Source organism: Macaca thibetana, chromosome 10 (genome assembly GCF_024542745.1).
Source record: "Macaca thibetana thibetana isolate TM-01 chromosome 10, ASM2454274v1, whole genome shotgun sequence".
NCBI lineage: Eukaryota > Metazoa > Chordata > Mammalia > Primates > Cercopithecidae > Macaca > Macaca thibetana.
In genome coordinates, this window is record NC_065587.1 from 21,822,745 (window position 1) to 21,844,431 (window position 21,687).

Below are 21,687 nucleotides of genomic sequence, written 5' to 3' on the forward strand. Positions count from 1 at the left end.
TGTCTGTTTGGAAGGTATGAAGAAACCATGCAGAGTCAATCATACATGCTGATAACTACAAGCACTCTGATTCATCTTTAAAAGTTGCCTACACTGTTTTTACTATTTCCTAGCTTTAAAATTTTGAGTGTGAGTATACTGTTCTGGTTCTAACCAAGAATCTAACCAAACTGAAAGAAATCCAGCCCTCAAAGTCTGCAGTTGCTAATGTGGTGTGACACTTGGGTTTGGAAGCGGCTGCAGCCTCCTCAGCCCACTAGAAGCAGGGCCCCACCCTTGTGGCAAATTGAACAATAAAAGTTTAATGCTTTGGCTACTTGCCAGCGATTAAATCCGTGGCAAGGGAAGCTAGAAGCTGGGCCCAGCAGAGGGGTAGCTCTGAGACGGCCCTGTTGTGTAAATGCAGGGAGAGAGGCAACCTTGCGTGTGAGGTGGCCTAAAACATTTTGTCTGCCAAGGTGCTCCCTAGAACCCCAATTCATTCATTCCTCTTTAAACTGGTACAAGCCCAGGCTAGGGAGGTATTTACCTAGAAAGAGAATTTAAAAAGCGGGGAAGGGATTCCCTTAGAAGAGGAAAAGTCACGTTTCTGTGAAGTAGTTGTTTGTGAGGTGTATGGACACCCATGTGACATTTTTCTACGATGGCCTCTTTCCTTTCCCTCATCAGTATGAATCCAGACAAAGTCTCAGAAGGTGAGGTGAGGGTTGAGGGAAGCACTGCCATCTTGGGAGGAAGACTATGAAGATAAGAGAGGGAGGAAAAATAGAGTGACCTCAGACTGCTCCTCCTAGACTAATACTTACGAGTTCCAGCTGGATTCTCAAGGTCAAACTGAATATAGAAGGAATGTCAACCATCATTCTCACCAATGACGAGGCTGCACAGTGAGCCGGCCAGAAAGTAACCTGCCAAGTGGCATCGGAGGTGCTGGATCTCACTTCAAAACCTATACAGGTAGTTTTCTAAGGGACACATTCACTTCCTCCTACGTTGTCCTTATTCAGGCGGCAGACATTCAGGCAAAAGCTACAGATCCAAACTTCCGGCCTCTCTCAAGTGTTTTGCATTAACTGTTCCACAGTACAAGCACAATCAACTTGGTATGTTTGAATGTTTCATTTTGTTTTTTCAGAAATGTTTTAATTAAAACAAAATAATCAGCCATGCTAAGCACATTGTTGTTTTTTAAAACGACTTTAAATATGACAACAGAACCTTGGAAATAAAAATTAACTGCTTAGGAAAGTGACAGAAGTTTGTTTTCTTCTTCTTCTTCTTCTTTTTTTTTTTCCTGGCTGTTTTTCTGTGTCAGGGCTGGTGCCACCTGCTGCCTGGGCTTTCCTCTGAGAAATAGATCTCTCAACGGTTTGTTCTAAGCAACATCTGCAGGCACAGTTGAACAAACCATAGGCCAGTTCCAAGGCAGGCACTATTTATGTAGTGCACACTGAACCACGCTGAATTTCTCTTTAGGACATTTTCAAGGTTTTTTTTTTTTGAGACAGGGTCTTGCTCTGTTGCCCAGACTGGAGTACAGTGGCACAATCTCAGCTCACTGCAGCCCTGACCTCCCAGGCTCAAGTGATCCTCCCACCTCAGCCTCCTGAGTAGCTAGGACTACACGACATCTGGCTAATTTTTGTCTATTTTTTGTAGAGATGGGGTCTCACAGAGATGGGGTCTCACTATGTTGCCTAGGCTGGTCTCAAACTTCTGGGCTCAAGGGATCCAATCACCTGGGTCGTCTAAACTGCTGGGATTACAGGCGTGAGCCACTGCGCCTGGTCTAAAAGTCCTATTAAAGACCCAAATGTATGTGCATGAACTTTTCCCCATACATATCTTTTTAAAAAAATTGTGGTAAAAAATAACGTAAAATTTACCATTTTAACCATTTCTCCCATATGTATCTTAAAGTTAGTTAACAGTAAATGGTAAAAGTTTCATTCATTCACCAAAATCAAGCCTCCTTGTCACCTTTTCTAGACCAGTGAACACTGAAAAAAATCAGAAGACATGGACCTTGAACAGAACTCGGCAAAGCACAGCCTGTGGCCCAAATCTGGCTCACTGCCTGCTTCTGTATGGCCCACAAGCTAAGACTTTAAAAATCTATAATTTAAAAAATATTTTAGTTTTGAAAAATCAAATGAACAGTATTTTTTTAACATAAAAATTACAGGAAATTCCCAGCCTGGGCAACATGGTGAAAGTCCATCTCTACTAAAAATAAAATACTAGCCAGGCATGGTGATGCACGCCTGTTATCCCAGCTACTTGAGAGGCTGAGGCAGGAGAACTGCTAGAACCCGGGAGGCAGAGGTTGCGGTGTGAGCCGAGATTGCGCCACTGCACTTCAGCTCGGGTGACAGAGTGAGACTCCGTCCCTAAAAATAAATAAATAAATAAATAAATAAATAAATTATAGGAAATTCAAATTTCAGTGTCCATAAAGTTTTACTGAAACATAGTCACATCCATTCATTTATCTTTTGTCTATGCTGCTTTTGCCCTACAGAGTTGAATAATTGCAACAGAGATAGTGTAAGTCCCATGAATCTCGTATTATTTACTATCTTCCCTTTACAAAAAATGTTTGCCCATACCTGACCTAGATTATCAGTTGACATTTCCATACTCAAAAATTCTAAATTAAGGATGGTATACTCCCCATCACCAAAAATCCCTAATCTGTATATTGTGAAGCTATTTAAAACAATGTATTTCATCTTACTAATTTATTGTTTTTGGTCTAACTATGTTAAACCATGAGTGTATCAATAATATCTATATTGAGTGTATCAACTTTCTGTTTATGAGTAGTGAGCCTAAAAGGAATGCTTTCTTGCTTTAGGATTTATAAAAGGGCTCATTGCCTATCTCAAATATTTTTTATTGATTGATTGATTTTGAAACAGAGTTTTGCTCTTGTTGCCCAGGCTGGAGTGCAATGGTGCGATCTCGACTCACTGCAACCTCCGCCTCCTGGGTTCAAGCAATTCTCCTGCCTCAGTCTCCCAAGTAGCTGGAATTACAGGTGCCCGCCACCATGCCCAGCTAATTTTTTGTATTTTTAGTAGAGATGGGGTTTCACTATGTTGGCCAGGCTGGTCTCGAACACCTGACCTCAGGTGATCCACCTGCCTTGACCTCCCAAAATGCTGGGATTACAGGCGTAAGCCACCGCGCCTGGCCTCAAAGATTTAAATAGTTTGTCTAGGGGCCAAAATATATTTTCACAAAAATATCAGAGGTCTCTGATACCACGTCGAAATGGTGTTTATTAAAATACTCAGAGCATACAAGTAACTGGTATGCACCCTTCACTCCTTCACTGCTTCAGCCCCTATATTGCTTACAGATAATTCTATTAGCATTAATGAAGTCCCCAAGAGGGCCAAGAATTGGTAGACAGTATGAACTCTAGCTGTTAACTGAACTCATAGGTTTTATGGCAAACACACTACTGGCTAGTGGGGCAAATTCCAGATGAGGAGTTAGAGGAGAATGAGCATCAATCTATAAACTTATAAAAGGTATTCACAGCAAACATAACCTGAGTGGAGAAGCTCTGTTGATGCGCATCTGATAGACCCTAAAGGTAGTAAAACACCCAAGTGAGTAGACCATAAATTCCATACATTCCAGATGGGACCCACTACAGAGAACCCATCGACCGCATGGCCCTAGCTGCACTCCTCCTTGAAGGAAAGTCTAGATTCCATTACCTTCTATTTTCCTTCTTATGAGTTGTGAAGGAAGGAAGAGAATCTTAGAGGAAGAATGAAAAGGGAGATCATTTGGGGTTGGGTACACATTGTAATTAGAAGTAGGATTGATGGGGAATGAGCTAACTGTTTTTATAAAGTCAGCATTCAAAAATGCAAACCACCAGTAATTTAAATATTACAAAATTGCGCAGAATACAAATATTGAAATAATTTTTTCCATCCACAAAATTTTAGAGAAAATTACAGTATCAAAAAATATAAAATGGCAAGTTTGGCATATCCTCAGAGTAAAATGTGTGTGTGTGTGTGTTTTATTGGAAAAGATTTTAAAAGCTAGTGGGTAGGATCTAGACAGGATGTGTTGGTGAAGACCATGTGGTATCTCCCTAAAACTGCTTTTGCAACTAGGCAGGAAAAGTCAAAAAAGCAAAGCACTGAGTTACCAGGACGGTAAGACACCAAGCTGGCAAGGCTCAGTGAATTGGGAACTTGGGCCACTTATCACAAATCATTTCACAATGATTATTTGCCCTTACCCCAGACTCCTAAATAAAAGTACACCAAAATTTGGGGTGCAAACTTCATAAGAGCTGCTGCATTTGATCTTAAAAAAGCAAAGATATCTGGGAAGAGAATAGCTTCCAACAAACTTAAGCAGAGTTGGCTCACTTGATGCTTTTCAGAGCTACTACTCTGCCCTTTCCAGAAGGGGAACCAGTCTATTTCCACCCATACCTCTCTCTTTGTAGGGGACATTAAATCCTGACCACACAGATAGCAAAGTGGAGCTAAGGGGTTACTAGGTTACAGTTATGTTGACATATCCTGGCTCTCGGAATGTCTGTCACTCCTCACAACAGTAGAAGCGATCATACTGTAGAAGTCCCATAAAAGGCAGTGATCACTCAGAAACCACTCACTGAGCCTCAGGTTTACAACACTTGGAGACCCCAGTTCTACCAGTTTAAAGCCAAGCTTTGCCTTTTACAGAAATGAATCAGACAGAAAGCTCTTAGCACTCCCAGGGTAAATGAGGTGTCTAGCACTCGATGAACTGTGAGGTCCTATAAAAGTATTATTAAAATATGTTTATTGACTCCCTCCTATATGCGGGTATGTTACCTACAGTATATCATTTAATATTCACAACACTCTGCAAAGTTATCCTGTCTTTACAGATGAGGAAACTGAGGCTCAGAGAGCTGAAGGCATGGCCCAAAGTCACGCAGTAAGTGACAATACCAAGTCCTAGCTTTTTCGTTAATCCAAGCCAATAAGTAAACAAAGCAACTCTGAGTTTTCTTACACCAGCAAAATCCCATCCTTTCCAATATCAGTCTGTGACTTTGGGTGGTGAACCCAGAGGCGGGTTTTCTTACTCCTGCAGACTGGTAATAAACTCTTCCCATCCCTTTCACAAATGTCCTATGCTCAACATCCGAACAACCTGCAGAGAAATGCAACGCCCTCTTGCCTTCTCTTCAACTTCAGAAAGGATTTGGCTACAAAGTTGCGTGTGGAAGTTAAGCAAAGTCCAAGCTTCATCCTGGACCAGAGCCCCCCCTCGGGAAGACCTGGCCTTGGCCTTGGACTTGGCCTGGGGAGTGAGTGACCTGTCTAAGGTGTGGGGTGACCGAAACACGGAGCTCGGCGTTGCACCCTTAGGAAGAGCACCCTAAGCTCAGTAGGGGAGAAGTTTCCCATCACCGCTTCCTTTTTCCTCTCCCCCTGCTGCGCCATCACCTAAGTCATACGGAAGTTCAAAGCGGCCCAGCGGAGAGAGAGGGCACGTCCCGTCCGTCTGGGTACAAGGTCGTCCCAGGACCCTAACCTGCCTCTAGCAGGGCGAACAAGTCCATCCCGTTCCTCGCGAGGCAGAAGTTACAATGTCCGCCAAGCGGGTGCAGCCGAGGACTCGGGAAAAGGGGCTGAGCGCCGGCTCCTCCCGCCTCCGCTCTGCTCTGTGCGGGGAGGCGCCGGGTTCCACCGGTGTAGGAGGGAGGAGAGGACTGGGGGACGCGGGGGCGTCGTAGTGAGGCTCAGGGAGGGGACCTTGGCCCGGGGGAGGGATGTCGCTGAGGGTCTTGCAGAGAGGGATGTAGCCTCTTGTAGCAGGGGAGCCGTCCCAGTGCAAGGTGCGTCGATGAAGGACTTGGGGCGGGATCCCAGGAGGTACTGGGGAGCAGGGGTCGTCCCAGCCCGGGAGGGGTCGCTGGGGACTTGGGGACGGGATCCCAGGAGGTAACGGGAAGCAGGGGGCGTCCTGGCCCGCGGGGAGTCGCTGGGGATTTTGAGACGAGATCCCAGGAGGTACCGGGGAGCAGGGGTCGCCCCGGCCCGGGGGGGAGTCGCTGGGGACTTGGGATGGGATCCCAGGAGGTACCGGGGAGAGGGGGCGTCCCAGCCTGGTTGGGGTCGCTGAGGGACTCGGGCAGCGGGTCCCGGATCCCAAGACAGAGGAGATGTCCCAGCCCGGGGGGCGTCGCGGAGGGCCTTGGAGGTCTCAAGGCGAAGGGGGCGTCCTGGGCTGAGGGGCGTCGCTGAGAAGCACCGGGTCCTGCAGCCGGGGGACAGTACCCGGCCCGGGGGCGTCGATGACGGGCCTGGGGGGAGCCCAGGTCCCAGGGAGGGACCGTCCCAGCCTGAGGGGCGTCGCCGAGGGGCCCTGGGAAGGGGCCCGAAAGGTCCTGAGGTGGGAGGGAGGGGGCCCTCAGGCCGGCCGGCTCTTGTCGCCCCTCGAGTGTGCTCCGCTCAGGGCGGGCGGCGGGGGTCGCTCACACTCACCGGGTCCGGGGCCGAGGCCGGGGCTGGGCGCGGGCCGGGCCGCCAGCGTGAGCGCCGCGGCGGAGAGCAGGGCGAGGCGGGCGGCGGGCGGCGCCATGGGCCGTCAGTGCGGGGCCCCGGGGCGCGGCCCGGGGGAAAGGGGGCAGCGCGGGGAGCCGGGGGCGGCCATGGGAGCAGGACGCGGGGCCCGAGTGTAGCCCCGCCCCGACTGCCCGGCCGCCCCGCCCAGGCCCGCCCAGCTCAGCGCCGCCACCGCCCCTGCAGCCTGGGGCCCGCCTGGATCCGCGGAGAGGCCCGGAGGGCGGAGCCTACCGCGCGCGCACGCCCCGCCCCGGCCGCGTGCCTCTCCTGCCACTCACGCATCAGGCCCCGCCCATCCCTCGCCTCACCTGGGCCCGCCCCTCAGGGCCCTCTGTTTGTCCCATTCACGGTTGGGATCAGCAGGTGAGGGCGGGGCCTCGGCCCGGCCTCCAAGTCACCAAGCGGCTTGGCCGGGCTGAAATAGGCCCGGCTCCCAGTGACCCCTCCTCCACCCTCACTCGGGTCGTGACCCACACGCGAGCTCAGCTACAGCGATAATAATTACAACAGCAGTTTGCAAGCTGTTTTCCCTTGCTTAGCTCATCGTAATGGTGAAAAAAAGAATGCTTTGGAGAGTTCACATCCCACTTGGTCACCTGTAAGATCTTGGACATGTTTAAAGGAAAAATAGCTCTTACCTCAATTTCCTCATCTGTTAAATGGAGGTGATAATAGCTACTACTCCCCAGAGCGGTTGCACTAAATAAGAACGCCTAGAGCCGGGCGCTGTGGCTAACAAATCCTGGGATCCCAGCACTTTGGGAGGAGGCCGAGACGGAAGAATCGCTTGAGCCCCGGAGTTCGAGACCAACCTGGGCAAAGCAGTGAGACCCCATCTCTACAGGAAAAAATAAATAAATCAGTGGTCCCAGCTACTCAGGAGACTGAGGCAGGAGGATCGCTTGAGCCAGGAAGGTCGGGGTTGCAGCAAGCCTTGTTCACACCACTGCACTCCAGCCTGGGTGACAGAGCAAGACCCTGTCTCAAAAAACAAAACAAAACGAAAGCATGGAAGCTTTTACGCACGCACAGTAGGAGCTCAGCAAATGTTGAATTCCTTTCTCCACCCCAAGTTTGCAGCCACATACTGACCCCCTGGTTCCGTATCTTATCACATAGCCAGTTTCAACTAGGGCAAGTTTCCTGATGTGTCCGAGGCTCAGCCGTTTGCAGAATAGGAATAATAAAAGGCCTTCAGAGGAGTCGATGAGATAGAAGCAAGTAAAACGCCCAGTGCAACGACCAGAAATGGATGGGATAGTGCTGCTTATCCTACATCCTCTGATGTTAGGCATCAGAGAGCGCGCGGCTTGCTTAAACTTTCGGCCCGCGTGTGGTAGGCCCTTTGCCCTCCTCCCCGCCGACCCCAGCAAGGTCTTTCCCTGCCTCACCCGGGGTCGGTCGTGGGCCGTCCTCCTCCCCCGCCCTCCCCCAAGGCAGAAGGGATTTTCCTACAGCTCCCGCCTAAAGCGCAGAGGTGACGCCCGGCGGGGCAGGTCTGGGCGGCGCGCCGGCAGCTTTCAAGTCTCTGGTCCCGGGCTTGCAAGTGCAGACCTGCGCCCGGCGCGGCGGCGGGAACATCTGCCCCAGTGTGCAGACTCGCCGCACCCAGAGCGCGGCTGGGCGGGACAGGCCCGACTTAGGTACACTCGCCCCTGGGCCCCCTCAACCCCCGGGCGCCGCCCCCTTGCCCACTCCCAGAGCCCGCGTTCCCCCATACTCCTTTCTCCACCCACGGCTGCTCTCAGGTCCGGGCCCGAAGGGCGCAGCTACCTCCCACGAGGCCTCTCAATCTCTGTCCCTCTCCACCCACACTACTCAGCGCTGTAGCAAGAAGAATCTTGTTCAGTTATTGTTTTCATGTGTCACTCCCGAGTTCAAGGACCCTCTGATCTTCTTATTGGAGCTTAGGGGCACCCACCATCCCCTCACCCAGCCAGCCTCGGTCCTGGGGAGCCCCCCACCTCCTACCACCGGTGATCCCCATTTTTGTCCAGCTTTCCCCTTTTCCACAATTTTGGGCCCTTCCCACCTTCTCCACCGGACCTGAGAACCCTTACTCTGGGACTTCTGTGCCCTCCCAGACAGCAGTGCCTTTGAAGAGAATGAAATGAGAAGATGCAGGTGAAGCCCTCAGCCCAAAGCAAACAATAAAGTCGAACTTTCCTTTGTTCAGCAAATATTCAGCGAGGAACTTGCTGAGGGCTGAGGACACAGCCACCAAGACCAAACCTTCCTCTTGGAACTTACATTCTAGTCAATCTGAAAACACGCAAATTCCTGAGAACAAAAAGTAATACAAAGACAAGAAAATTATGTTAACTGAAGGCTCTGTGGATTTTTTTTTCTTTTTTTTTTTCTGAAGACAGGGCCTCCCTCTGTCGCCCACACTGGAGTGCAGTGATGAGATCATGGATCACTGCAGCCTCCAATTCTTGGGCTCCAATGATCCTCCCGCCTCAGCCTCCTGGGTAGCTGGGACTACAGAGGCACGCCATCACACCCAGCTAACCTTTGGGCTACTTTAAACAGGATGCCAGAGAAAGACTTTAGCAAAGCAGGACACAGTTCTCTACAGTTTCCAAGGTTCTTTCGACATCTCATTCAGGTTTCAGAGAAGAAAATAGGAAGGGCACCCAGGAGGCTGGAAACAAGGTTTATTTGGCCAAGTCTGGGCAGCCATGCCCTGTGATAGTAGCTTTGGTCTGCCCTGCCTGCTGTGGGAAGGCACCCCTCCTGGGCTGGCAGCAGCCCCTCCTCCAGTTGGCTCTCTCTGTCATGTGCACTCCTTAGGACCAGCCATATAATTGGCATGGCACAGTGAGAAATGAAAACGTATGTCCTTTGTCCAAACTTATTAAGAATTTCAAGACAGGCCAGGCGCCGTGGGTCACACCTATAATCCCAGCATTTAGGGAGGCCAAGGCAGGTGGATCACCTGAGATCAGAAGTTTGAGACCAGCCTGGCCAACATGGTGAAACCCCATCTCGGCCGGGCGCGGTGGCTCAAGCCTGTAATCCCAGCACTTTGGGAGGCCGAGACAGGCGGATCACGAGGTCAGGAGATCGAGACCATCCTGGCTAACATGGTGAAACCCCGTCTCTACTAAAAAATACAAAAAACTAGCCGGGCGAGGTGGCGGGCGCCTGTAGTCCCAGCTACTCGGGAGGCTGAGGCAGGAGAATGGTCTAAACCCGGGAGGCGGAGCTTGCAGTGAGCTGAGATCCGGCCACTGCACCCCAGCCTGGGCGACAGAGCAAGACTCTGTCTCAAAAAAAAAAAAAAAAAAAAAAAAAAAGAAACCCCATCTCTACTAAAAATACAAAAAATTGTATCCGGGAGCGGTGGTAGGCGCCTGTAATCCCAGCTACTCAGGAGGCTGAGACAGGAGAATTGCTTGAAACTGGGAGGTGGAGGTTGCAGTGAGCCAAAATCGTGCCACACAGCAAGACTCCATCTCAAAAAAAAAAAAAAAAAAAAAAAAAAGAATTTCAAGACAGTGACAGCAGAAGATAAAAAGATAAAGCATGTATGAGGCCCTTCCAAGCAAGTAGCAAGGGGGCCTATGTTAATATACCTGTTGCACGCCCATGAAAATAGCCCTGTTGTACAACAGGACTCGGAAATCCTGGCAAGCTCCTCCTGGCACTGGCTGCGGTAAGAAACATCCCTCTAGCCTTCTCCACCCCCACCTTCTCTTTTCCAGCTGAAAGCCCAGCACAGGTGATGGAAACAGTGCACAAGAGGCTAAAAATACAGCCCGGCGTGTCTAGGTCATGGCGCTTAACAGCTCAAGGTCTTTTGCTCCACTATGTGGTCCTGGCTTCTGGCAGAGAGCAACCCGGGATACTCATTTCAGTGCTTTACATGCCTGGGGTGTTTAGCAGCTTTATTTCATGGAAAGAGTGAGGACGCTGAATGCAGCTCTTGGGCCTCCAGAAAGATGTTGGTGTCCGTTTGTTTGCACTGTGCAAGTCAGGCCCCTTTCTTCCTCCGAGGACAGCAGGATTGGTCAAGAAGCCAGGAGACCTACGATGTTGGAGTTTTGGTCATTCAAGTGTCTTTGAAACTCCAGTTGGGATGATTTCCACTCAAAGGACAGTCTTTTTATGGAGAGACCCCTGGAGGAGGGGGCCGGATTATAGTGACAGCAATAGCAAACGTTTACTGCGGACTCAACTAAGGCTGTGTAGGGCGTCCATGGTTGCATTTCACAAAATCCTCCCAGTAACCTTGTGAGGGAGGCATTCTTACCAGCCCACACCCACCCCAGTACAAAGAGAGATTAAATGACTTGCCCAAAGATGACATCGTGGTGGAGCTGGGCTTTGAACCCAGGCAGTGGAACCCTAGTCTTACCCTCTTAAGTACCAGGCTGGGCCAGGTGCGGTGGCTCACACCTGTATCCCAGCACTTTGGAAGGCCAAGGCAGGTGGATCACAAGGTCAGGAGTTCAAGACCAGCCTGATCAACATAGTGAAACCCCATATCTACAAAAATACAAAAACTAGCTGGGCGTACTGGCAGGCACCTGTAGTCTCAGGTACTTGGGAGGCTGAGGCCAGAGAATTGCTTGAACCCAGGAGGCAGAGGTTGCAGTGAGCTGAGATCACGTCACTGCACTCCAGCCTAGGCGACAGACCGAGACTCTGTCTCAAAAAAAAAAAAAAAAAAAAGCCAAAAAGCCAGGCTGAGCCACCTCCTTGTCTTTTTTGTTTTAAAGACAGGGTCTTGGAACCAGGTGTGGTGGCTCATACCTGTAATCACAGCACTTTGGGAGGCCGAGGCAGGTGGATCACTTGAGGTTAGGGGTTCCAGACCAGCTTGGCCAACATGGTGAAACCCCATCTGTACCAAAAAAAAAAAATATATATATATATATATATATATATATATTTTATATATATACAAAAAATAGCCAGGTGTGGGAGCATGCGCCTGTAATCCCAGCCTGATCAACATAGTAAAACCCTATCTCTACAAAAATACAAAAACTAGCTGGGCGTAGTGGCAGGCACCTGTAGTCTCAGGTACTTGGGATGCTGAGGCAGGAGAATCGCTTGAACCTGAGAGGCAGAAGTTGTAGTGAGCATGTATAGTGCCACTGTCCTCCAACCCAGGCAAGAGTGAGACTCTGTCTCAAAAAAAAAAAAAAAAAAAAAAAAGACAGGGTTTGATATGTCGCCCAGGTTGGAGTGCAGTGATAATTCACAATCATGGCACACTACAGCCTCGAATTCCTGGGCTCCAACAATCCTCTTGCCTCAGACTTAGTAGCTGGGGCTACAGGTGCTTGCTACTGTACCTAATGCTTCCTTGTTCTGTCATTAAGCCAGGTGTGGTGGCTCACGCTTGTAATCCCAGCACCTTGGGAAGCTGAGGTGGGAGGATCTCTTGAATTCAGTAGTTTGAGGTTACAGTGAACTAGGATAGAGCCACTGCAATCCAGCCTGTCTCTAAAATTAATAGTAACAGGCTGGGTGCGGTGGCTCATGCTTGTAATCTCATTGCTTTGGGAGTCTGACGCTGGCAGATCACCTGAGGTCAGGAGTTTGAGTCCAGCCTGGCCAATATGGCAAAGCCACATTTCTGCTAAAAATACAAAAATTAGCCGGGAGTGGTGGCTCATGCCTGTAATCCCAGCTACTTGGGAGGCTGACACAGGAGAATCGCTTGAACCCTGGTGGTGGAAGTTGTAGGGAGCCGAGGTTGTGTCACTGAACTCTTGCCTGGGTGACAATGTGAGAGTCCGTCTCAAAAAAAAGAAAAGAAAAGAAAAGAAAAGAAAATTAATAATAATAATTAATAAAAAATAAAATAATAGGGTTCTGTCACCAAATGCTGAGTGGACAGAGCTGGGATTGGAATGAGGCAAGTGAGGTATGTGCCTCAGGCACAGAGTTTAAGAGGACTTTTAGAAAACATGATAAAAAATCCTGTAATCAAGATAAATATTATTTAATAGATATTTTATACATCGAATAATATATTTAATAAATAGTATTTAATGCAATATTTTAAAATAATTTTTAACATCTAAATGAATGCAAAAAAATCCATTATGAACAGACTATCTCAACTTTAAATGAAGATAAGATCTGTATTCCCGATTTTCCTTCAGTCTCAGGCTTGAGTCTGCACTGTGTCATTACGGAGTCTCCCAGGATTCTGGCTCAGACAACTAGTGATGGGAAATTCAAGAGAGGCAGTCATTTGCTTGTTCTGATGGGGGTGAAGGAAGAGAAAGAATCTGGTCTTGAACATAATGAGTTAGATGTGTCTGTGGGGCATCCAGGTGGGCACCTCTGAAGGCTCACAGCAGGGTTTGGGTTAGCAATGCGGAGGCACTGGCTGGGTGCGGTGGCTCACGCTTGTAATCCCAGCACTTTGGGAGGCTGAGGCGGGTGGATCACCTGAGGTCAGGAGTTCAAGACCAGCCTGGCCAACATGATGAAACCCCGTCTCTACTAAAAATACAAAAATTAGCCGGGTGTGGTGGTGAGTGCCTGTAATTCCAGCTACTTGGAAGGCTGAGGCAGGAGAATTGCTTGAACCCAGGAGGCAGAGGTTGCAGTCAGCCAAGATCATGCCACTGCACTCCAGCCTGGGCAGCAGAGCGAGACTCCATCTCAAAAAAAAGAAAAGAAAAGAAAAGGAGAAAGGAAGGAAGGAAGGAAGGAAGGAAGGAAGGAAGGAAGGAAGGAAGGAAGGAAGGAAGGAAGGAAGGAAGGAAGGAAGGAAGGAAGGAAAGAAGCAGGAGTCTCTGCGGGAGTCAGGTGAGAACTGGTGGGAAGCAGACAGGACACCATTATTTCACATACTTGGCCCACGATTGGAGCATATTCAGCACATGTGGTCCAAATCATTGGTCCTCGGAGTTTGCATCATAGTTCAGGAATCTTTTCCAATTCTTTCCCATCCAAAGTGTTTCTCTTCTGCATCATGAACCTCAGATATGTTCCCACATGGGTATGAAAGTTTACTGCTTGGGTGTTAAAACAAAAACATCTGAGGAAATTAAAAGCAACTAAATTCCGCTAGAATTGCGTGGGTGGGGCGGGGCCATAGAGGCAGAAGACAAGAATTAATAGAAATTGACTCAATTTCTTCTTTATTAGCTGATCCACCAGAAGGAGAATAAGAGCTAAGAGAAGCTAAAAAGAAGAAAGGTAGTAGTAAAGGAAAGACCAAAAAAAAAAAAAAAAAAAAAAAAAGGAAGAAGGAAGATTATAGGAGCTAAAAATACTGTCAGGAAAGTTTGGCTAAACATCAAAGAAGGACAGATGTGTTTGCAAATAGAAGCAGTGGTTTAGATATGTCAGGAAGCACAGCTCCAAATGATGGGTGGAAAATAAAGGTTAGTGAGACTGAGCTCAGCAGAATAAAAAACCTTCATGGAAGAATCAAACTAAGGAAGAGGTCTTTCAGCAACTTGGAAGCCCTACTGCTTTAACCCTGAGTTCCCCGGATCAAGTGCTGGCACCCATGATGGAAATTCTTGCCATGGTTTCAGTACCCTGGACCAAATAGTCATTCTATCCTGACTTTATAATTCTAAACAACCTTTGATGGGACAATCTCTGCTAAAGACTAACCACTTCCTTATCTTATCTTCAGCTACCTGCTTCCCTTTCCATGTAACAAAGCATAGAATATTCTGAACCACTCCCATAACCAGGGGATGTAGCTCCTCTACATTCAACACTTCTGTGAGGTCAATCAATGCGACAAATACATAATAAAGATGAATCATGAAAGTCGGATACCCAAGTCAGATCAGAAACATTCCCTACTTCCAAGAGGCTCATTGCTTGACCTCATACACTAGATTATTTTTCTTTGTTCTTTTTCTTTTTTGTAGAGATGGGGTCTTGCTTTGTTGCCCAAGCTCATCTTGAACTCCTGGATTCAAGTGATCCTTCTGCCTGAGCCTCCCAAAGTGCTGGGATTATAGGTGGGAACCACCACACCCGGCCATAAACCAGATTGATGCACATGAGTGACCTGAGATGAAGATCATATCAAATGTTGCATTACATCACTTAGACCATGGGCAACAGGAGCTCAAAAAACGGTCAGATGAGTAAATGAACCATAATATTAATAACATTCACATGGTCAGGCGCCCCGGTGGCTGACGCCTGAAATCCCAGCACTTTGGGAGGTGAAGGCGGGTAGATCACAAGGTCAGGAGTTCGACACCAGCCTGGCCAACATGGTGAAACCTTGTCTATGCTAAAAATATAAAAATTAGCTGGGCGTGGTGGTGGGCACCTGTAATCCCAGCTACTTGGGAGGCTGAGGCAGGAGAATTGCTTGAACCTGGGAGGCAGAGGTTGCAGTGAGCTGAGAAATGTGCCACTGCACTCCAGCCTGGGTGACAGATTGAGACTCTGTCTCAAAATAAATAAATAAATAAATAATAACGTTCACATGGGATGGGTGTGTTGGTTCACAGCTGTAGTCCCAGCACTTTGGGAGGATCACTTGAGCCCAGGAGTTCCAGACTAAGCTGAGCAACATAGGGAGACCTCATCTCTACAAAAAAAAAAAAAAAAAAAAAAAAAAAAAAAAAAAATTAGCTGGGCATGGTGGCACAAGCCTGTGATCCCAGCTACTTGGGAGGCCAAAGTGGGAGGACTGCTTGAGCCCAGGAGGTCGACGCTCCCATTAACCATGATCACACCACTACACTCCAGCCTAGGTGACAGACTAAGACCCTGTCTCAAAACAAAAACAAAAATACAAAAAAGCAAATATTTATTGAGTGCTTACTATACACCAGGAGCCATGCCAAGTACTTCAGATGCATTGTCCCACTTCACCCTCACAATAATCCTTAGGTAGGCACTATGACTAGGCCCATTTCATAGCTGAGGAAATTAAGGTTCACGGGTATGAATTCACTTGCCTAATGAAAGATGGATCTGGGATGCCAACACAGGCAGACTCTCTCATGAGCCTAGAGAAAGTCTCATGACAGGGACAGGACTAGAACTGGGCCTGGGTATGGTAGATGGATAGGCTGACTAACAGCGAGGCCAGGCATCACGGTGATAACTGTGAGCGTTTAAGAACAAGGACAGTAGGGCTGGGTGTGGTGATTCATTCCTGTAATCCCAGCACTTTGGGAGGCCAAGGTGGGTGGATCACCCGAGGTCAGGAGTTTGAGACTAGCCTGGCCAACATGGTGAAACCCCATCTCTACTAAAAATACAAAAATTAGACAGGCATGGTAGTGCGTGCCTGTAATCCCAGCTACTTGGGAGGCTGAGGCAGGAGAATCCCTTGAACCCGGGAAGTGGAGGTTGCAGTGAGCCAAGATCGTGCCACTGTACTCCAGCTGCCTGGGCAACAAGAGTGAAACTAAAAAAAAAAAACAAAAACAAAAAACCCAAGAGCATTATACAGGGCATTGTAGACTTTGGTTGGGTTGGGTTCAGCCTTTGTTGGTTACTTGGGGCATGATAATTGAGCAATTTGTGCCTCAGTTTCTTTATCTGTAAAACAGGGAATAGTACTCAAACTCATAGGACTGTTGGTAGCATTTCATGACATGATGCTAATAAAGTGGCTAGAACAGTGCCTGGCCTTCAGGAAGGATTCAATAAATACTAGTTTTATTGACATAGGAGAAATAGGTTAGACCAAGGTACCCTGGGTTAGTTTTAAGGAAGGCTGAGAGGGTTACCTGTTGTGGCATAGTCAATTGAAGTGAGTTACAATGAAGGCAAAGAAGGCAGAATTTGACTGAACTTGAAGAGTATGTATCAAGTACTGCCCATGTGAACGGCTCTGTGCTGGAAGAAGGAGATTGAGGCTGGGCACAGGCTCACGCCTGTAATCCCAGCACTTTGGGAGGCCAAGGTGGGTGGATCACTTGAGACCAGGAGTTTGAGAACAGCCAGGCCAACATGATGAAAACTCATCTCTACTAAAAATACAGAAATTCGCTGGGCTTGGTGGTGCGCGCCTGTAATCCCAGCTTCTTGGGTGGCTGAGGACAAGAATTGCTTGAACCCCAGGACGCGGAGGTTGCAGTGAGCTGAGATCACGCCACTGCACTCCAGCCTGTGGACAGAGTGAGTAAAAGACCTAGCAGAGTCATTGAGTAAAAGACCTAGCAAAGTAAATCTAACAGATGAGTGTCTGGAAAGATGAGGTGCAGGAAAGCCAAACTCAAGATGGGGAAGGAGAAAAGAGAAACAAATGACCTATTCCTATTATGCCTTTTTTTTTTTTGCTTGACATTTCCCTCCTGTCCCTGCTTTGCAGAGTAAAGACAGATGGTAATTTCCAGGTAGCCCAGGAGCCCCGTGCCATTTTTCCAAGATTGACCAGCTTTGAAAAGTTGCTTGCCTGCCCAGTCTCCAGACATTCGCAAACTCTTCCCAAAGACAAACCCTTTCCAAAGCCCTGCTCTAAAACCGACCCAGCTCTTAGGAGGTGAGGCCAGGGCTCGCTACTGAAAGGAAACCATTGTCCTCCCAAGTGTCTGTGGGTCCAGCTGCCATAGGCCTGGAGGTGGTTCCACCACAGCCTGTGGTGCAGTCCGCCTGCAGGCTTTGATTCACTCCAGGGACAACACTTAAAAACTCCAACAGGCAACACATGCGATTCCAGGAGCCCCTGCCAGATTCATACTCTGTTTTTCCATCATTTCACTCTCCTCCCCCTCAGGAGGGAGGCTCCCGAGGCATTTTACAAATAAAAAAATCAAACCCACCAACAGGACGAGCACCTGATAAGGAGTGAGGCATTGCCCAAGAGTTCTCAGGAAGAGGCGGCTTTGTTCTCGTTTCAAGCCCTTGACACTGCTAACAGCTCTAATTACTGCATTTGCCATGGGATGTAAAATAAAACCACATTCCAGAAACCATGTAGTCTTCCTGGGAGAGACACGCAGGGAAAGGTGCCCAGGGCTGCAGGAACGTGTTCTTTCATTTCTGGTCCCTAACCTTGGCAGCTATTCTGAGAACTTAACAGTGCCTCCTTTATGTACATGAAGGAGGGCACTTTTGCACATGTAGGGATGCATCTCACTACCTGTATCCCCAAATCTGGTCTGCACATTTGACTACATTTCCTGCAAAACATACTTCATAAGAACATGAAGATCTTCAAAATTAATCCAAGCCATTTTGGGGGAAATGAGGACTTCAGAAGTTTCTGAGGCTAGAAACAAAACCATATAGAACTTCTTCCCACATAATTTAACTATAAAGTCTGATGATGTAACACCCACCCACACCCACATCACAAACCAAAGTGACATCACAAATACTAGAGATAATGGCTCAAAGCTGCCGGCATTAAGCCCAAATCTAAACAAACAGCAATTTGCCCATACGTGACTGAGGCAGAGAAAGACAGGTGACTAGAAATATTAAAACAAAACAAAACAAACAAACAAAAAAAAAACAGAGAGCGAGAAAAGGGAAAGAGAAAATACATATTTCTTCCCCCTACTAAGCTAGCGAAAATAAAATTTAAGGCAACTGAAATATGGTAAGGTGATTTTATTTCTATAGATGACATTTCTAAGAAAGCCAGGTCTCTTTAAATATGTGATTCTGATCTATCCAAATTGTTCTGTTGCTCTTAGTTGGCCCCAGGAAATGGAGGCCGACAGCATTAATGTTTTCATATTGCTTTTATGGTCCCCTGAGGATATTGATTTCCCTGTGAATGAGCTCTTCTTGGCACCTGGCCGTTGGTTAGAACGTGTATTCAGCCGGGCGTGGTGGATCACGCTTGTAATCCCAGCACTTTGGGAGGCTGAGGCAGGCGGATCATCTGAGGTCGTGAGTTCGAGACTAGCCTGACCAACATGGAGAAACCCCGTCTCTACTAAAAATACAAAATTAGCTGGGCATGGTGGCGCATACCTGTAATCCCAGCTACTTGGGAGGCTGAGGCAGGAGAATCACTTGAACCCGGGAGGCGGAGGTTGCGGTGAGCCGACATCGCGCCATTGCACTCCAGCCTAGGCAACAAGAGCTAAACTCCGTACCCGCACCCCCCCCACCATAAAAAAGAAAGTGTAAAGCGTATTCAGGGTTTGGCAGAACTTACTGGCTGTCATGTCTGTGTTGCAGCATAGTTGAGTGTCTACAGCTCATATGAAGTCTTGAGTGACCCTGCCTTCCATATTTTCCAGCAGGCAGGAATTGCCTTCAATTCCTCGTGAACCCTCCCTGACCCCTGACTTCCTGCCCCAGCATGCTATGTTCTTTGAGAGCCTGAATATTACTGTAACCTTGTGGAGTTACTATCTCCTCCCTACTTGGTATAAAAGGCTTTAGTGAGCAGGAGAGGACATATAGTAAAATTCTAAGAACTGGGTGGAAGGAATGACCTATAAAAAGATGTTAACATTTTGCCTTCAAAGTAGATCTTTTATTCTCTGCTGAAGAACGGTCCTTTTAAAATTCATTTCTCCCTCTTATAATTCTAGCACCCCATCAATGTGAGACAAGACCCCAGCATCCCTATCTATGGACTCCGACAGTCCATCTTATTAAATACCAGGCTTCAGGACTGCTATGTGGACTCACCAGCTCTCACCAACATCTGGATGGCCAGAACGTGTGCAAAGCAGAACATTAACGCCACAGCACCAGCTACCACTTCCTCTTGGGAAGTTGTAAGGAACCCATTAATTGCCAATTCCTTCTCCCTGGTTAAGCTTGTACTCAGGCGGCAACTGAAGAATAAGTGCTGCCCAGCACCACGCAAGTGTGGAGAAGCAAAACTCTCGAAGAGATTAAAACACAAGGACGATTCAGTGATGAAAGCCACCCAGCAGGCCAGGAAAAGAAACTCCATCAGTTCCAAGAGCAAGCGGCCAGCAGGGCACAGGAGGCCTGCAGGAGGCATTAGAGAGGTAGATGAGGGCCAGTGGTGGGGAAAATGTGATGGGCGAGGGGAGGGAAAAGATAAAGCCAGAGAACACTAATGGTTGAGATTATATGGCGTGCAGCTACCGCCTGTAATCTCAGCACTTTGGGAGGCCAAGTAGGGAGGATCGCTTGAGCTCAGAGAGTTCAAGACCAGCCTGGGCAACATAGGGAGACCTCATCTCTACTAAAAAAAAAAAAAAAAATTGCCAGGCATGATGGCACATGCCTGTGATCCCAGCTACTTGGGAGGTTAAGGAGGGAGGATTACTTGAGCCCAGGAGGTTGAGGCTGCAGTGAGCCATCATTGCACTACTGCATTCCTGATTGGGCAACAGAGCAAGACTCTGTCTCAAAAACAAAAAACAAAAAACAAAAAAAAACAAAGATCAATACCAAGTGAAGGAAATCCTAAAGTTGAAGACAGAATGTGGGGAGGAGGTGTAGCATGTTAGAGTGGAAGAATGCCCCTGATTGTGGGGTCATGCTATTTATCATTTATACCATATCATTTATACTATGCTTAGTTCTAGAGAAGGATGAGGTGGCTTTCACAACCAAGACTTGACATGAAGGAAAAATAAGGGTGAGAAGGAAGGCTAGGATATGGGTAGTGCGTGCTTGTGTGCGCGCGCGCACACACACACACACACACACCAGTGGTCGGCTATAGATTTGGATTGTGAGCGTCCACATGGAGAACTTCACCTACGAAGGCCTGATTGGAGTCCAGGTCTGTTACCCCATGGTGGCCAGCCGAGCTCAGTGTACCCTGGAGCTAGGCCATCAAGATTCAAATCCCAACTCTGACTATAACTGAGGACGACCTGGGGCTTAATTTCTTTGTGCCTTGATATTATCATATTAAATGGAGGATAATGGCCCTTCCCTCACAGGGCTTCATGAAGATTAAATAAGTCAATACATGCAAAAGGCTTTTGAACAGAGCCTGGCAGAGGGTAAATAATTAGCATCTTGAGTGGTATTCAATAGATGACAGCTGTGGTTATTAACCTTCTAGCTGTGTGGCCTTGGGCAAACCAATTCCAATTTCTTTGCCTTTAAAGCTGTCTCCTGCTGACCTCACAGGGTTATGGAGAACACACGCAGTGGTATGTACATAAAGGAATTCAGTAAACTAGAACATGCTAGACAAATGTTGGTTGTTGCTGTAACCAAGACTCTGGGACACAAATCCCAGATAATTATTCTGAGCTCCCCTCTCAAGTTTTAGCTTTGACTTCTCTGCTTTCTTCCTGGCTAGAGTAAAGAAAGTTCAAAGGAGAAAAAACTAACAGTCCGCCAAGATCTTGAGGACAGATATGCTGAACATGTGGCTGCCACCCAAGCACTACCCCAAGACAGTGGGACAGCAGCCTGGAAGGGCCCAGTGTTGCTTCCTGAAACCCAAAAGAGACAGCAGTTGTCGGAGGACACGCTAACCATCCACGGTCTCCCCACAGAGGGTTACCAGGCTCTGTACCACGCTGTGGTAGAGCCAATGCTGTGGAATCCTTCAGGGACCCCCAAGAGGTACAGCCTGGAGTTGGGCAAGGCCATTAAACAAAAGCTCTGGGAGGCTCTGTGCAGTCAGGGTGCCATCTCTGAAGGTGCTCAGAAGGACCGGTTCCCTGGCAGGAAGCGGCCAGGTGTCCACGAGGAGCCTGTACTCAATAAATGGCCCAAGTTAAAGAGCAAAAAATAGGAACAGGAACTCATGGGATTAGGGTATTCTCTGCTAGAGATCTGAAAAATAAACACAACTTTGCACCTTCCCTGTCATCTGAGTGCTTTACAAATTAGTGACACCCTCTCAGGGAAACAAAGAGGAACCAGATTCGCTCAAGACCAAACGGTCCCTTTCCACTCATGATTAGGTCATTTTGAGGGGTAGATGCTGGGAGTATTTTTTCCTCCAAGGCCTTGAGGGTCTGTTAGTCTTCCAGGTAGGAAAAGGCCTGACAGATAAAGCAGATGTTTTACATTCAGGCTATGGTTCCTTATTTCCTTCCTTCTTTCCCTTTCTTTTCTTTCTTTTGAGACAGCTCTGTTGCCCAGGCTGGAGTGCAGTGGCATGATCATAGCTCACTGCAGTCTCGACTTCCTGGGCTCAAGCAATCCTCCTGCCTCAGCCTCCTGAGTAGCTAAGACTACATGTGGACCCCAACATGTATAGCTTTTTTTTTTC

General features: G+C 47.9%; 2 protein-coding genes across 5 annotated transcripts in view; one reads left to right on the forward strand and one right to left on the reverse strand.

Moving 5' to 3' along the window:
- Window positions 1-6,628, reverse strand: part of KREMEN1 (kringle containing transmembrane protein 1) — a 74,379-nt gene extending 67,751 nt beyond the window's left edge. For both annotated transcript variants that reach the window (XM_050806819.1, XM_050806818.1), the window contains exon 1: window positions 6,519-6,628. In XM_050806819.1, the coding sequence (XP_050662776.1) occupies window positions 6,519-6,615 (97 nt within the window). In that variant the 5' untranslated portion in view covers window positions 6,616-6,628. The remainder of the gene's footprint in view (window positions 1-6,518) is intronic.
- On the forward strand, window positions 5,816-21,305 carry C10H22orf31 (chromosome 10 C22orf31 homolog). Of its 3 annotated transcripts, none has more exons than XM_050806837.1 (3): window positions 5,816-5,869; window positions 19,058-19,486; window positions 20,764-21,305. In XM_050806837.1, exons 2-3 carry the CDS (start codon window positions 19,178-19,180, stop codon window positions 21,202-21,204), a joined length of 750 nt encoding a protein of 249 aa, XP_050662794.1. In that variant the 5' UTR covers window positions 5,816-5,869; window positions 19,058-19,177; the 3' UTR covers window positions 21,205-21,305. The 3 variants fall into 3 exon arrangements, with proteins under 3 accessions (XP_050662794.1, XP_050662793.1, XP_050662792.1); XM_050806836.1 differs by lacking the exon at window positions 5,816-5,869 and adding an exon at window positions 17,919-17,973; XM_050806835.1 differs by lacking the exon at window positions 5,816-5,869 and adding an exon at window positions 17,966-18,108.
- Window positions 21,306-21,687: the final 382 nt, after the last annotated feature.